Source organism: Pseudophryne corroboree, chromosome 2, assembly GCF_028390025.1.
Source record: "Pseudophryne corroboree isolate aPseCor3 chromosome 2, aPseCor3.hap2, whole genome shotgun sequence".
Taxonomy (NCBI): domain Eukaryota; kingdom Metazoa; phylum Chordata; class Amphibia; order Anura; family Myobatrachidae; genus Pseudophryne; species Pseudophryne corroboree.
The window spans coordinates 230,854,647-230,870,993 of record NC_086445.1 but is presented as its reverse complement, the minus strand read 5'-3'; the positions used below and the strand labels follow the sequence as shown (position 1 = coordinate 230,870,993).

Sequence of the window (16,347 nt, the reverse complement as noted above, 5' to 3'; positions counted from 1 at the left end):
ACACATTTGTAATATCTGACTTAAAACATGACTCACCTCTAGAAACTAGCACCGTATACTTGGTATTTTCTTCATTTACATGCACTTTAAGACAGGTTTTGTTTATCTGGAGATCAACATTTATGTAGGTATCATTCAATTTTTCCTTCAAGAAAGAGAATAAGTCGGTGAAGCTGAAGTGCTCCATTTCCTTTAGCTTCTCCTCACTGTCCACTTGTGTGACTCTGATCATTTTGGTGCTTTTTACTCGAATCTATAGCAAGGGGAGAAAAAACAATGTTTGAACTTTTAATGGTTAACTAATAGCACAATAACTATTAACACAATATAACTGCATCATAAAGAGTAATTCAATCTTCAAATAATATCTGCAACATACAGCATGCCAGAGAAATGTATCACACGGTGGCGCCAGACAATTATTCAGGTTTGTTTTTTTTAAGCCACACAACTAAACACAATTATATTAACGATCTAATAGAATATTACCTCAGGCCTCGTCTTCCTGGACCTGTGCAGTGTAGACAACCTCACATGATCACACTGCCCCATTACATATCGGGAATCACACTTCATTTATAGCATGAATAATCCCCCATATGTATTAAACCTTAAAAAGTGATGAAGTGGAGACTGATCAAGAGTGATAAAGTACCAGCCAACCAGCTCCTGTAATTTCTGGCAGTTAGGAAGCAGATTGGCTGGTCATTTATCACTCTTTGGCCCAAATGTATTAAGCGTTAACAAAAGTGAAGACGGATAAAGAGTGATAAAGTACCAGCCAATCAGCTTCCTAACTACCATGTCACAGGCTGTGTTTGAAAAAATAAGAATTTACTTACCGATAATTCTATTTCTCGTAGTCCGTAGTGGATGCTGGGGACTCCGTCAGGACCATGGGGAATAGCGGCTCCGCAGGAGACAGGGCACAAAAATAAAGCTTTAGGATTAGGTGGTGTGTACTGGCTCCTCCCCCTATGACCCTCCTCCAAGCCTCAGTTAGGATACTGTGCCCGGACGAGCGTACACAATAAGGAAGGATATTGAATCCCGGGTAAGACTCATACCAGCCACACCAATCACACCGTATAACTTGTGATCTGAACCCAGTTAACAGTATGACAAACGTAGGAGCCTCTGAACAGACGGCTCACAACAATAACAACCCGAATTTGTTTGTAACAATAACTATGTACAAGTATTGCAGACAATCCGCACTTGGGATGGGCGCCCAGCATCCACTACGGACTACGAGAAATAGAATTATCGGTAAGTAAATTCTTATTTTCTCTAACGTCCTAAGTGGATGCTGGGGACTCCGTCAGGACCATGGGGATTATACCAAAGCTCCCAAACGGGCGGGAGAGTGCGGATGACTCTGCAGCACCGAATGAGAGAACTCAAGGTCCTCCTCAGCCAGGGTATCAAATTTGTAGAATTTTGCAAACGTGTTTGCCCCTGACCAAGTAGCAGCTCGGCAGAGTTGTAATGCCGAGACCCCCCGGGCAGCCGCCCAGGATGAGCCCACTTTCCTTGTGGAATGGGCCTTGACAGATTTAGGTTGTGGCAAGCCTGCCACAGAATGTGCAAGTTGAATTGTGCTACAAATCCAACGAGCAATCGTCTGCTTAGAAGCAGGAGCACCCATCTTGTTGGGTGCATACAATATAAACAGTGAGTCAGACTTTCTGACTCCCGCCGTTCTTGAAATATATATTTTCAATGCCCGGACCACGTCCAACAACTTGGAATCCTCCAAATCGTTAGTAGCCGCAGGCACCACAATAGGCTGGTTCAGGTGAAACGCTGACACCACCTTAGGCAGAAAATGAGGACGCGTCCACAGTTCTGCCCTGTCCGTATGGAAAATCAGATATGGGCTCTTATATGATAAAGCCGCCAATTCTGATACTCTCCTGGCTGAAGCCAGGGCCAGTAGCATGGTTACTTTCCATGTAAGATACTTCAACTCCACCGATTTGAGCGGCTCAAACCAATGGGATTTGAGAAAATCCAAGACTACATTAAGATCCCACGGTGCCACTGGGGGCACAACCGGGGGCTGTATATGTAGTACTCCTTTTACAAAAGTCTGGACTTCAGGAACTGAAGCCAATTCTTTCTGGAAGAAAATCGACAGGGCCGAAATTTGAACCTTAATGGACCCCAATTTGAGGCCCATAGACAATCCTGTTTGCAGGAAATGTAGGAATCGACCCAGTTGAAATTCCTCCGTGGGGGCCTTCCTGGCCTCACACCACGCAACATATTTTCTCCAAATGCGGTGATAATGTTGTGAAGTCACCTCCTTCCTGGCTTTTACCAGTGTAGGAATGACCTCTTCCGGAATGCCTTTTTCCCTTAGAATTCGGCGTTCAACCGCCATGCCGTCAAACGCAGCCGCGGTAAGTCTTGGAATAGACACGGTCCCTGCTGAAGCAGGTCCCGTCTTAGAGGTAGAGGCCACGGATCCTCCGTGAGCATCTCTTGAAGTTCCGGGTACCAAGTTCTTCTTGGCCAATCCGGAGCCACTAGTATCGTTCTTACTCCCTTTTGCCGTATAATTCTCAGTACTTTTGGTATGAGAGGCAGAGGAGGGAACACATACACTGACTGGAACACCCACGGTGTTACCAGAGCGTCCACAGCTATTGCCTGAGGGTCTCTTGACCTGGCGCAATACCTGTCCAGTTTTTTGTTGAGGCGGGACGCCATCATATCCACCATTGGTTTTTCCCAACGGTTCACAATCATGTGGAAGACTTCTGGATGAAGTCCCCACTCTCCCGGGTGTAGATCGTGTCTGCTGAGGAAGTCTGCTTCCCAGTTGTCCACTCCCGGAATGAATACTGCTGACAGTGCTATCACATGATCTTCCGCCCAGCGAAGAATCCTTGCAGCTTCTGCCATTGCTGTCCTGCTTCTTGTGCCGCCCTGTCTGTTTACGTGGGCGACTGCCGTGATGTTGTCCGACTGGATCAACACCGGCTGACCCTGAAGCAGGGGTTTTGCCAGACTTAGAGCATTGTAAATCGCTCTTAGCTCCAGTATATTTATGTGAAGAGACATCTCCAGGCTTGACCATACTCCCTGGAAGTTTCTTCCCTGTGTGACCGCTCCCCAGCCTCTCAGACTGGCATCCGTGGTCACCAGGACCCAGTCCTGTATGCCGAATCTGCGGCCCTCTAACAGATGAGCACTCTGCAACCACCACAGAAGAGACACCCTTGTCCGTGGCGATAAGGTTATCCGCTGATGCATCTGCAGATGTGATCCGGACCATTTGTCCAGCAGATCCCACTAAAAAGTTCGTGCGTGGAATCTGCCGAATGGAATCGCTTCGTAAGAAGCCACCATCTTTCCCAGGACTCTTGTGCATTGATGCACAGACACTTTCCCTGGTTTTAGGAGGTTCCTGACAAGTTCGGATAACTCCCTGGCTTTCTCCTCCGGAAGAAACACCTTTTTCTGAACCGTGTCCAGAATCATTCCCAGGAACAGCAGACGTGTCGTCGGGGTCAACTGAGATTTTGGAAAATTCAGAATCCACCCGTGTTGTTGCAGCACTAGTTGGGTTAGTGCTACTCCGTCCTCCAGCTGTTCTCTGGACCTTGCCCTTATCAGGAGATCGTCCAAGTAAGGGATAATTAATACGCCTCTTCTTCGCAGAAGAATCATCATTTCGGCCATTACCTTGGTAAAGACCCGAGGTGCCGTGGACAATCCAAACGGCAGCGTCTGAAACTGATAATGACAGTTTTGCACCACGAACCTGAGGTACCCTTGATGTGAAGGGCAAATTGGGACATGCAGGTAAGCATCCTTTATGTCCAGGGACACCATAAAGTCCCCTTCTTCCAGATTCGCTATCACTGCTCTGAGTGACTCCATCTTGAACTTGAATTTTTGTATGTACAGGTTCAAAGATTTCAGATTTAGAATAGGTCTTACCGAGCCGTCCGGCTTCGGTACCACAAATAGCGTGGAGTAATACCCCTTTCCCTGTTGTAGGAGGGGTACCTTGACTATCACCTGCTGAGAAAACAGCTTGTGAATGGCTTCCAATACCGTCGCCCTGTCTGAGGGAGACGTTGGCAAAGCAGACTTTAGGAACCGGCGAGGGGGAGACTTCTCGAATTCCAACCTGTAACCCTGAGATACTACCTGCAGAATCCAGGGGTCCACCTGTGAGCAAGCCCACTGTGCGCTGAAATTCTTGAGTCGACCCCCCACCGCTCCTGAGTCCGCTTGTAAGGCCCCAGCGTCATGCTGAGGGCTTTGCAGAACCCTGGGAGGGCTTCTGTTCCTGGGCAGGGGCCGCTTGCTGCCCTCTCTTACCCCTTCCTCTGCCCCGAGGCAGATATGACTGTCCTTTTGTCCGCTTGTTCTTATAGGACCGAAAGGACTGCGGCTGAAAAGACGGTGTCTTTTTCTGTTGGGAGGGGGTCTGAGGTAAAAAGGTGGATTTTCCGGCAGTTGCCGTGGCCACCAGATCCGATAGACCGATGCCAAATAATTCCTCCCCTTTATACGGCAATACTTCCATATGTCGTTTGGAATCCGCATCACCTGACCACTGTCGCGTCCATAAACTCCTTCTGGCAGATATGGACATCGCATTTACTCTCGATGCCAGAGTGCAAATATCTCTCTGAGCATCTCGCATATAAAGGAAAGCATCCTTTAATTGCTCTATAGTCAATAAAATACTGTCCCTATCCAGGGTATCAATATTTTCAGTCAGGGAATCCAACCAGACGACCCCAGCACTGCACATCCAGGCTGAGGCGATGGCTGGTCGCAGTATAACACCAGTATGTGTGTATATACTTTTTAGGGTAGTTTCCAGTCTCCTATCAGCTGGATCCCTGAGGGCGGCCGTATCAGGAGACGGTAACGCCACTTGTTTTGATAAGCGTGTGAGCGCCTTATCCACCCTAGGGGGTGTTTCCCAGCGCGCCCTAACCTCTGGCGGGAAAGGGTATAATGCTAATAACTTTTTTGAAATTAGCACTTTTCTATCTGGGTTAACCCACGCTTCATCACATACATCATTTAATTCCTCTGATTCAGGAAAAACTACAGGTAGTTTTTTCACCCCCCACATAATACCCCTTTTTGTGGTACTTGCAGTATCAGAGATATGCAAAGCCTCCTTCATTGCCGTGATCATATAACGTGTGGCCCTACTTGAAAATACGTTTGTTTCATCACCGTCGACACTAGATTCAGTGTCTGTGTCTGGGTCTGTGTCGACCGACTGAGGTAAAGGGCGCTTTACAGCCCCTGACGGTGTCTGAGACGCCTGGGCAGGTACTAACTGGTTTGCCGGCCGTCTCATGTCGTCAACTGATTTTTGTAATGTGCTGACATTATCACGTAATTCCATAAACAAAGCCATCCATTCCGGTGTCGACTCCCTGGGGGGTGACATCACCATTATCGGCAATTGCTCTGCCTCCACACCAACATCGTCCTCATACATGTCGACACACACGTACCGACACACAGCAGACACACAGGGAATGCTCTTATCGAAGACAGGACCCCACTAGCCCTTTGGGGAGACAGAGGGAGAGTTTGCCAGCACACACCCAAGCGCTATAATATATATGGGAACAACCTTATATAAGTGTTGTTCCTTATAGCAGCTTAAATATATCAAAATATCGCCAAAAAATGCCCCCCCTCTCTGTTTTACCCTGTTTCTGTAGTGCAGTGCAGGGGAGAGTCCTGGGAGCCTTCCTCACAGCGGAGCTGAGCAGGAAAATGGCGCTGTGTGCTGAGGAGAATAAGCCCCGCCCCCTTTTTCGGCGGGCTTTTCTCCCGGAGTTTTAGATATCTGGCATGGGTTAAATACATACATATAGCCTCAATGGCTATATGTGATGTATTCTTTTGCCATAAAGGTATTAAATATTGCTGCCCAGGGCGCCCCCAGCAGCGCCCTGCACCCTCCGTGACCACTTGGTGTGAAGTGTGTGACAACAATGGCGCACAGCTGCAGTGCTGTGCGCTACCTTCATGAAGACTGAAGAGCCTTCTGCCGCCTGTTTCCGGACCTTCAATCTTCAGCATCTGTAAGGGGGGTCGGCGGCGCGGCTCCGGGACGAACCCCAGGGTGAGACCTGTGTTCCGACTCCCTCTGGAGCTAATGGTGTCCAGTAGCCTAAGAATCCAATCCATCCTGCACGCAGGTGAGTTGAAATTCTCTCCCCTAAGTCCCTCGATGCAGTGAGCCTGTTGCCAGCAGGACTCACTGAAAATAAAAAACCTTAAAAACTTTTTCTAAGCAGCTCTTTAGGAGAGCCACCTAGATTGCACCCTGCTCGGACGGGCACAAAAACCTAACTGAGGCTTGGAGGAGGGTCATAGGGGGAGGAGCCAGTACACACCACCTAATCCTAAAGCTTTATTTTTGTGCCCTGTCTCCTGCGGAGCCGCTATTCCCCATGGTCCTGACGGAGTCCCCAGCATCCACTTAGGACGTTAGAGAAATTACAGTTAGGAGCTGGTTGGCTGGTCAGTTATCACTCTTTATCCGTCTCCACTTTATAGTTTGTTAAGGCTTAATACATTTGGCCCCAAATCAGTCTCCACTTTTTAAGGTTTAATACATTTTGGCCTAGGTCACTTATTTGCCCAAAATTGAAGGCAAAAAGTACAGTCAATGGAACATCGTCCCAGTAGACAGCCTCACAACAGCTTATTTATCCCTAAGAGAAAAAAGTCAAGGGGGCCAGAGAGACAGATTTGTTCTCTCAAATATGGTTTGTGTCTCTGTTTTAATACATGCATACTGAAAGTAAAATTTACCCAGACTGCACTATTATTCTTAAGGGGGGTACACACGTAGAGATCCGTACTTAAATTCTAAGCAATCTGCCTAGATTGCTTAGAATTTAAGCACGGATCTCTCCGTGTGTCGCTATCGCCGGTGCTAGACTGGCCTGCATGCAGGCTCAATCTAGCACATCACTCATTACACCGCTGGGTGAAATGAGCGCCCCCTCGCTCGGCACACATCTCCCCATGTGTATGTTAGTATGTTTAGTTGTTGTCTCAAAGCTGAATTGAAGATAGACTTTATCAAACTAAGGTTCCAACATCAATGCAAATTTATGACTGGTCACGAGGCCAAACAATTAATGGTAACAACTAAAGCAGTTAGATTTGGTTACACAAGTTGCATACAATGACAGCACTCACCTGTATTTTGGTCCAAATATCGTGCCACTTTGGTTCAAAAGCTTTCTTGTAGCAGAAATTTTGAGAGTCATTATGGTCACATGCTTTGCCCTCTATCAGTGGTATCACCAGTGGTTCGTTTACTTGAAGAGTAAAAAAAAATTCAATGTATACAATTTTATTAATTAGAGTAAAAACATATACCAGCCCTAAAGTAAGTAAAGACCAGCAAACAAATATTTAATGGGAAAAAAGACCAATGCATTTTATTCCATAGTACAAGCCATACTGTCAACACTTATAAAGTATGTCTCATCAGTAGTGTATGTATAAAACAAGCAACCCTGGGCCAATTGCCAGTTCGGGCCAGTATTGCTTTTATCTATTTTGATTATCATATACTATGACCAAGCATCTGGACTTAAGAGAAAAAAAATAAATATATAAATAAATAAATAAATAAATATATATAACGACCAAAAGAGACTGAGGCACTCAGAGGCTTAATGCAAAATTCCTAGTGTATTAAAAATAACACCTGATATCCAACGTTTCAGGGTTGGCACACCCCTTTGTCAAGGAGAAGCAGCAAAAAAAAAAAAAAAAAAAAAAAAAAAAAAAAAAAAATTATATATATATATATATATATATATATATATATATATATATATATATATATATATATATATATATATATATATATATATATATATATATATATATATTTATATATTTTTTTATTTTTTTTTCTATTTATATGGTAGACTTACCATTGTTAAATCTTTCTGCAAGGTACACTGGATTCCACATGGAATAACATTGGGGTGTAGAATGGATCTTGATCTAAGGCACCAACAGGCTAAAGCTTCGACTGTTCCCAGGATGCACTGCACCGCCTACTCTATAGCCCCACCTATAGGCTGAATCCGTAGAACACGAGAGTGAAAGTGTGAACGTCAGGAAGAGACGCAATTTCTCTCTGAAACCACACTGACAAGGCAGATATATGGACCTTGAGGGAGGCCAAACGAAGGCCCAAGTCTAGGCCCTGTTGTATAAAAGATAAAAGTCTTGAAGTTTTGAAAGTATATGTGAAAGTATATGTATCATAATTCTTAGCAGCACACCAGGTGAAGTAAGAATTCCAGACCCCGTAATAAATCAGTGTGCAGAAGCTGGTTTACGGGCTTTCAACATAGTTTGAACGATCGCCTCAGAGAACCCTTTTGCTTTCAGGAGAGATGCTTCAAGAGCCACGCCGTCAAAGCCAGTCTGGCCAGGTCCAGGTAGACACAAGGGCCCTGAACAAGGAGCTCGGGGCATTGAGAAAGTAGAAGAGGACGCTCTATCGAGAGACCCTGCAGGTCTGAGAACCAATGCCGTCTGGGTCACGTTGGAGTGACTAGGAGTAGTATTCCTCCTTCTTGCTTGAACTTCCGAATTACCCTGGGCAGGAGTGACACTGGAGGGAACACGTATGGCAGCCGAAAAATCAATGGAGTTGCCAGGGCATCCACAAACGCTGCTTGAGGATCCCTTGTCCTTGCTCCGAAGACCGTAACCTTGTGATTGTGTCGAGATGCCATCAGGTCTACATTTGGTAGGACCCACTTGTCCACTAGAAGTTGAAAGACGTCTGGATGAAGACTCCACTCTCCGGCGTGCACGTCATGACGACTGAGGAAGCCCGCTTCCCAGTTGAGGACTCCCGGTATGAACACTGCCGATAAGGCTGGTAGATGGCGTTCCGCCCATTGGAGGATTTTTTACACTTCCACTGTTGCCATGCGGTTTCAAGTGCCGCCTTGATGATTTATGTACACCACTGTGGTGGCGTTGTCCGATTGTACTTGAACAGGCCTGTTCTGTACCAGAGGCAGGGCCAGTGTCAACGCATTGAACACTGCCCGCAATTCCAGAATGTTTATCGGGAGGAGAGATTTCTCCCTGGTCCACCAACCCTGGAGAGAGTGTTGCTCCAACACCGTGCCCCAACCTTGCAGACTGGCATCAGTTGTCAGGAGGACCACGTTGGAGATCCAGAAGGGACGGCCCCTGCTCAACTGTTGGTCCTGCAGCCACCAGTTCAGTGACAGACGAACCTCCGGAGTCAAGGAGATCAATTGAGACCTGATCCAATGAGGCAGGACATCCCGCTTGGAAAGGATTAACCTCTGCAGAGGGCGGAAACGAAGTTAAGCGTACTCTACCATGTTGAAAGCCGACACCATGAGGCCTAGTACTTGCATCGCCGAGTGTATCGACACTCTCTGGCAAGAGAGGAAGTATTTGATCCTGTCCTGAAGTTTCAGGAACTTCTCTGGAGACAGAAACAGTCTGTGGTTGTGTGTGTCCAGCAGCGCCCTCAGGTGCACCATGCTCCGAGCAGGAACCAGCAAGGACTTCTTCCAATTGATGAGCCACCTGTGGGCTTGTAGGAATTGGACTAACATCTCCAGTTGACTGAGGAGGACATCTTGGGAGTTCGCCAGAATCTGCAAGTCGTCCAGATACGGCAGGATCCTGATTCCCTGACGACAGAGGAAAGCCGTCATCACGGCCATGACCTTGGTAAAAATCTGACGTGCCGTGGCCAGTCCAAATGGCAGTACCTGGAATTGAAAATGAAGGTTGCCAATAGCAAATCGCAGATATTGCGGATGCAAAATGGCAAAAGGTATGTGCAGGTAAGCATCTTGTATGTCCAGGGATACCATATAGTCCTCGGGTTCCATGGCCAGCACAATAGAGCGCAGGGTTTCCATACGGAATTTGGACACTCTCACAAACTTGATCAATGATTTGAAGTTGAGGATAGGCCGGAAGGACCCATTTAGTGTCGGAACTAGAAACAGGGTCAAATAGTATCCCCTGCCTCTCTGGGACAGAGGTACCAGCACTACCACTCCTGTTTCCAGGAGGGATTGTACAACCAGATGTAGAGCTTGCGCTTTCAACGGATCCGAGGGGATTACCGTTGAACAGAACTGGCGAGGGGGACGTCTCTTGAAAGATATTGCGTAACGTGAGAGAAAACTTCCCACACCCAGGCGTCTAAAGTGGTCTTTAACCAGGCCTAGGCGAACTGCAGAAGTCGGCCTCCCACCCTGGGGTCCCCCAGGGGTAGGCCCGCCCCGTCATGCAGCAGGCTTGTCTTGTTTGGTAGCAGGTCGACGGGCAGCCCAGGATTGTTTAGATTTAGGCCGAGTGGTTTTGGAAGCACGAGCCTGTCGCGTATACGCTTGACCCTTTGCTTTCCCTGGAGGTCGAAAGGAACGAAAATGTGGTGATTTTAGCCTTCGGAGCAGAAGGATTAGTATTTGGGAGACACGCAGTCTTGGACGTAGCCAAGTCAAGTACGATCTTCAGATCCTCCCCAAGTAGGAGGTCTCTCTTAAAAGGGAGCCCCTCCAAGGTCTTTTTGGAGTCCAGGTCCACCTTCCCGGACCTCAACCACATAATTCGACGAGCCAGGATAGACGTAGTAGATGCCTTGGCCGCCATTACTCCTGCGTCAGACGCCGCCTCCTGAATATAATGGGAGGCTGTGGTAATATAAAAGACAGATATTGTTTGGCAGTGATAGAAAAATCTGAGGCAGTTCATCTTCAATTGTCTGAACGCAAGCTTAAAATTCCTTTTGCAGCCCAAGAGGCTGCCATAGTCGGTCTATGCACAGCACCGGTAAGAGTGTAAATAGACCAGGCAACCCTCCACACGCTTATCCGTCGGTTCCTTCAGTGAGGTGATGGTGGTGACAGGCAGAGTCGAGGACACCACAGGACAGGCGACATGAGAGTCCACCGGCGGTGGAGTCTCACATTTGTTACTCAACTCCACAGGGATAGGGTAACTAGCTAGAATCTTCTTAGACAGGGAAAACTTCTTTCCTGGAGACGCCCAGGATTCCTGACGTTTGTCAATTAAATGGTCAGATTATGGTAAGACTACCTTAGCAACCTTCTGACGTTTGAATTTATCAGGTTTCTTAGATGTAGAAGGGGGCTCAGCGTCACCCTCCATTTGGAGAATCAGCTTAATAGCCTCTACTAGGACAGGAACATCAACCTGTGTTATAGAATCCTCATCAGAAGCAACTGTATCAGTGTCTGACGGATCAGTATATTCACCATCTCACCAGAAGAATTATCTGAAATATTAGTGGATTTGGAGGAAGAAATGGCCCGCTTGCAGGACCCCTTAGCCCCTTTCGAGGGGCATGGGGTAGGTTGAGCAATAAAAGATTGATATCATTTTGCACCTGAGACGCGTTACCAGTGTAGATAGCATATTTGAAAATGCTTCCCAGGGTGGTTCCTGAGTAGCCACAGGTGCTGCGGGCTGGCTGGGAGATGTACGACACCTAGTGACTGAACCAGTAGCTAATACTTCCCCCTCAAGTAAATCCGTGGTGCAAGCACTGCATGATGGAGCGTCCGTGGATTTCCCGCCCTGTGTGGCAGGCATTATAAGGAATGTAGCCTTAGAGAGTGACAGTACAATATAGCCAGACATATATAATACATGCAAATAACCCCGTGTTATGTGACAGTAAATATAGAGCACACACAGAGCATTTGAGAGGTATGAGGCAACTGCAGTACAGAGAAAAATACAAAAATAGTATATCCTGTGCAGTACTATAATATATATATATATATATATATATATATATATATATCTATATCTATATCTATATCAAAGCATATAGCACGGCACTCCCTGAGTCCTCAGCTGGGGTTGAAGCAGGATGAAATAGCCGGTGCCTTCCAGTGGTTACAGCAGACGCTGTGTCCAATAATAGATCCGGAATAACGGCGGCACTCACGGCATACAATGAAAAGGCAGACGCAGGTCTGATATCAACGTTTCAATGTTTAGTAAAACATTTTCGTCAGGATAAAAATCCTGACGAAAATGTTTTACTAAACATTGAAACGTTGATATCAGACCTGCGTCTGCCTTTTCATTGTATGCCGTGAGTGCCGCCGTTATTCCGGATCTATATATATATATATATCTATATATCTATATATCTATATATCTATATATCTATATATCTATATATCTATATATATATCTATCCAGAAAGTCCACACTCACTGCTCCAATTTGCAACCTGGCCGGTGCTCCATAAGAGATTCACAAGAAATCCAAAAATATATCCGAAAAAAGATACAGGCACTCACCACTTCCTTGATGATGAAAACTTTATTGGTGTGTCTCACATAGAGACAGTTAACAGCATGTCAGCAAAAGGTGTCGACGTTTCGGCTCCATCTGAGCCTTTTTCAAGACTAACAAGATTATGGGCTGCTGGGTGAGAACCTGCTGTAATCGTTAGTCTTGAAAAAGGCTCAGATGGAGCCGAAACGTCGACACCTTTTGCTGACATGCTGTTAACTGTCTCTATGTGAGACACACCAATAAAGTTTATCATCATCAAGGAAGTGGTGAGTGCCTGTATCTTTTTTCGGATATAGATAGATAGATAGATAGATAGATAGATAGATAGATAGATAGATAGATAGATAGATAGATAGATATCTCAAAAAGATAAAGGGAACATTTAAACAACACAATGTAACTCAGAGTCAATCACACTTCTGTGAAATCACACTGTCCACTTAGGAAGCATCACTGATTGACAATCAATTTCACATGCTGTTGTGCAAATGGAATAGACAACAGGTGGGAATTATAGGCAATTAGCAAGACACCCCCAATAAAGGAGTTGTTCTGCAGGTGGTGACCACAGACCACTTCTCAGCTCCTATGCTTTCTGGCTGATGTTTTGGTCACTTTTGGAAGCTGGCGGTGCTTTCACTCTAGTGGTAGCATGAGACGGAGTCTACAACCCACACAAGTGGCTCAGGTAGTGCAGCTCATCCAGGATGGCACATCAATGCGAGCTGTGGCAAGAAGGTTTGCTGTGTTTGTCAGCGTAGTGTCCAGAGCATGGAGGCGCTACCAGGAGACAGGCCAGTACATCAGGAGACATGGAGGAGGCCGTAGGAGGGCATAAACCCAGCAGCAGGACCGCTACCTCCGCCTTTGTGCAAGGAACAGGAGGAGCACTGCCAGAGCCCTGCAAAATGACCTCCAGCAAGCCACAAATGTGCATGTGTCTACTCAAACGATCCGAAACAGACTCCATGAGGGTGGTAATGAGGGCCCGACGTCCACAGGTGGGGGTTGTGCTTACAGCCCAACACTGTGCAGGCATCTGGCATTTGCCAGAGAACACCAAGATTGGCAAATTCGCCACTGGCGCCCTGTGCTCTTCACAGATGAAAGCAGGTTCTCACTGAGCACGTGACAGAGTCTGGAGACGCCAAGGAGAACGTTTAATAAATTTGATTTCCATTGATAATTTGTGTGATTTTGTTGTCAGCACATTCAACTATGTAAAGAGCAAAGTATTTAATAAGAATATTTCATTCATTCAGATCTAGGCTGTATTATTTTAGTGTTCCCTTTATTTTTTTGAGCAGTGTATATATACACACACTCACACACACACACAAATAAATGAGACCCTGACGCACCTAGCCTCCCAGGGTACAGAATATAGTGATAGCGAGTAGTGTGATACACAAGACTGGAATCCACACAACAGCTCCAGGAACACAGTCACATGTACAATGCAGAAATTATTACATATAAACAATAAAACTGCACTAGACTAGTAATTTACATATTACTATGTATGATTATAGATATAACAATGCACAGTAGATATCACAGAATACTTGTACTAAATATTAAGCTAGCAGTACACTTGTTCTTAACTAACGCTGTCTAAAATGACAAGTAGTATACTTAAGTGTCTGTAAATGCACAGCGCTGATGAGACAGGCGGCTTTACAGAGGAGACAGCGCCCAGCAGTCCCAGAGATCAGCCAAGCTAGTAGTGAAGATGGCGCCAAAATCTCAGTCAGGGAGTGAGGGAGAGAGAAATGCACCTCCAGGGCGGGAACACCAGCAGTAGATGGCGCCCAGAGCTGGGGGAGGGGCTAAAGATCAGTGCCTTATCCCCTGGACTTCACCATCGGGTACTGTGGAGCCTATAATAAACAGATTTTAGTAAATCTGACCTGTGCTCCCGTGCCCTGGTGGATATAGTGGGGTCATTGTGCAGTACAGTGTCCACACCAGCGGCGTGGTCCATCTCCTGGGATTGCAACTGGAACGCAATTCGGCAGAGCCCACCTGGGGTCCCTCTTACCTCCTCCCTGATGTGCAGCCACGCGATCCAGGAGAGCGTCAGCGGTGTGTGCCTGAAGTCCGGTGCGCCTCCGCTGCAAGTACCCGGGAACCCGGCCGCGGGAGTATGCAGCACTGCTGGGGAGGTGATGGAGCCGCAGCACGGTATGTCTGAAAGTGCTGCGGCCCTTGAAGTCTTCTAAAAAAAAAAAAAGCTCTTTTCAGGGCTGCCTAGCGCAGCCCCACCTGTTAGCTGCCTACCAACTTACAAACCGAGCTCCAGTGCCTGGAGGCGGGGATATAGAGGCGGCGGTACAGTGCATCCTGGGAACAGTCAAAGCTTTAGCCTGTTGCTGCCTAGGATCAAGATCCAACTCTACACACCGATGTTATTCCCTGCGGAATATCAGTGTACCCCGCTGAAGAAATATATATCTCAACAAGTGACAAGATATTAAGCCTGAAAATAAATATGAATACACACGAAAATCTGTTCCCACTAAAAAACTGAACAAAGATATCAAAGACCGTAATTACCATATAAACCTGCAACAACATTACACCCAGTGAACATTTACAGCTAGCATTAAATGCAAGTAATAAGACACATAGCCTATCAACTATAGGCTGCCATTTTATGGCTTAAGCCAAAACGATAAAATAGCATTTTAATTACCTACTGGTAATTCCTTTTCTCGTAGTCCGTAGAGGATGCTGGGGTCCACATTAGTACCATGGGGTATAGACGGGTCCACCAGGAGCCATTGGCACTTTAAGAGTTTGAGAGTGTGGGCTGGCTCCTCCCTCTATGCCCCTCCTACCAGACTCAGTCTAGAAACTGTGCCCGAGGAGACGGACAACTTTGAGAGAAGGATTTTACACAGACAGTGGCAAGATTCGCACCAGCTCACACAAACAAGGCAAACCAAGCTAACTAGCTTGAAAAATCAGCAACGGCTAACAAGATTACTTAACCAAGTAACAAAACAGTACTAAACAGTACAGAGCATCCTCTACGGACTACGAGAAAAGGATTTACCAGTTGGTAATTAAAATCCTATTTTCTCTTACATCCTAGAGGATGCTGGGGTCCGTATTAGTACCATGGGGATGTACCAAAGCTCCCAGAACGGGAGGGAGAGCGCGGAGGCTACTGCAGAACTGACTGACCAAACTTCAGGTCCTCAGAGGCCAGGTATCGAACTTGTAGAACTTTGCAAACGTGTTCGACCCCGACCAAGTAGCCGCTCGGCAAAGCTGTAAGGCCGAGACACCCCGGGCAGCCGCCCAGGAAGAACCCACCTTACGAGTAGAGTGGGCCTTAACTGACGTAGGACACGGCAATCCTGCTGTAGTATACGCATGATGGATAGTGAACCTGATCCAGCGAGAGATCGTCTGCACCCAAATTTCTTGGGATCATACAGGACAAACGGAGTCTGATTTTCTGTGACGAGTAGTCCTCATAAATTTTCAGAGCCCTTACAACATTCAAAAAATAAGATTTTACTCACCGGTAAATCTATTTCTCGTAGTCTGTAGTGGATGCTGGGGACTCCGTAAGGACCATGGGGAATAGCGGCTCCGCAGGAGACTGGGCACAGCTAAGAAAGATTTAGGACTACCTGGTGTGCACTGGCTCCTCCCACTATAAACTCCTCCAGACCTCAGGATAGTGTGCCCGGAAGAGCTGACATAATAAGGAAGGATTTTGAATCCCGGGTAAGACTCATACCAGCCACACCAATCACACCGTATAACTCGTGATATGATACCCAGTTAACAGTATGAACATAACAGAGCCTCTCAACAGATGGCTCAACAATAACCCTTTTAGTTAACGATAACTATATACAAGTATTGCAGACAGTCCGCACTTGGGACGGGCGCCCAGCATCCACTACGGACTACGAGAAATAGAATTACCGGTGAGTAAATTCTTATTTTCTCCGA

At 46.5% G+C, this 16,347-nt stretch overlaps 1 protein-coding gene across 2 annotated transcripts in view; it reads right to left on the bottom strand.

Annotated features, from left to right (window-relative positions):
* NEMP1 (nuclear envelope integral membrane protein 1) overlaps positions 1–16,347 on the bottom strand; it is a 205,973-nt gene that overhangs the window by 170,448 nt on the left and 19,178 nt on the right. For both annotated transcript variants that reach the window (XM_063952439.1, XM_063952440.1), the window contains exons 2-3: positions 7,210–7,331; positions 37–253 (exon numbers count right to left, since the gene is read on the bottom strand). In XM_063952439.1, coding sequence (XP_063808509.1) covers positions 37–253; positions 7,210–7,331 — 339 coding nt within the window. The remainder of the gene's footprint in view (positions 1–36; positions 254–7,209; positions 7,332–16,347) is intronic.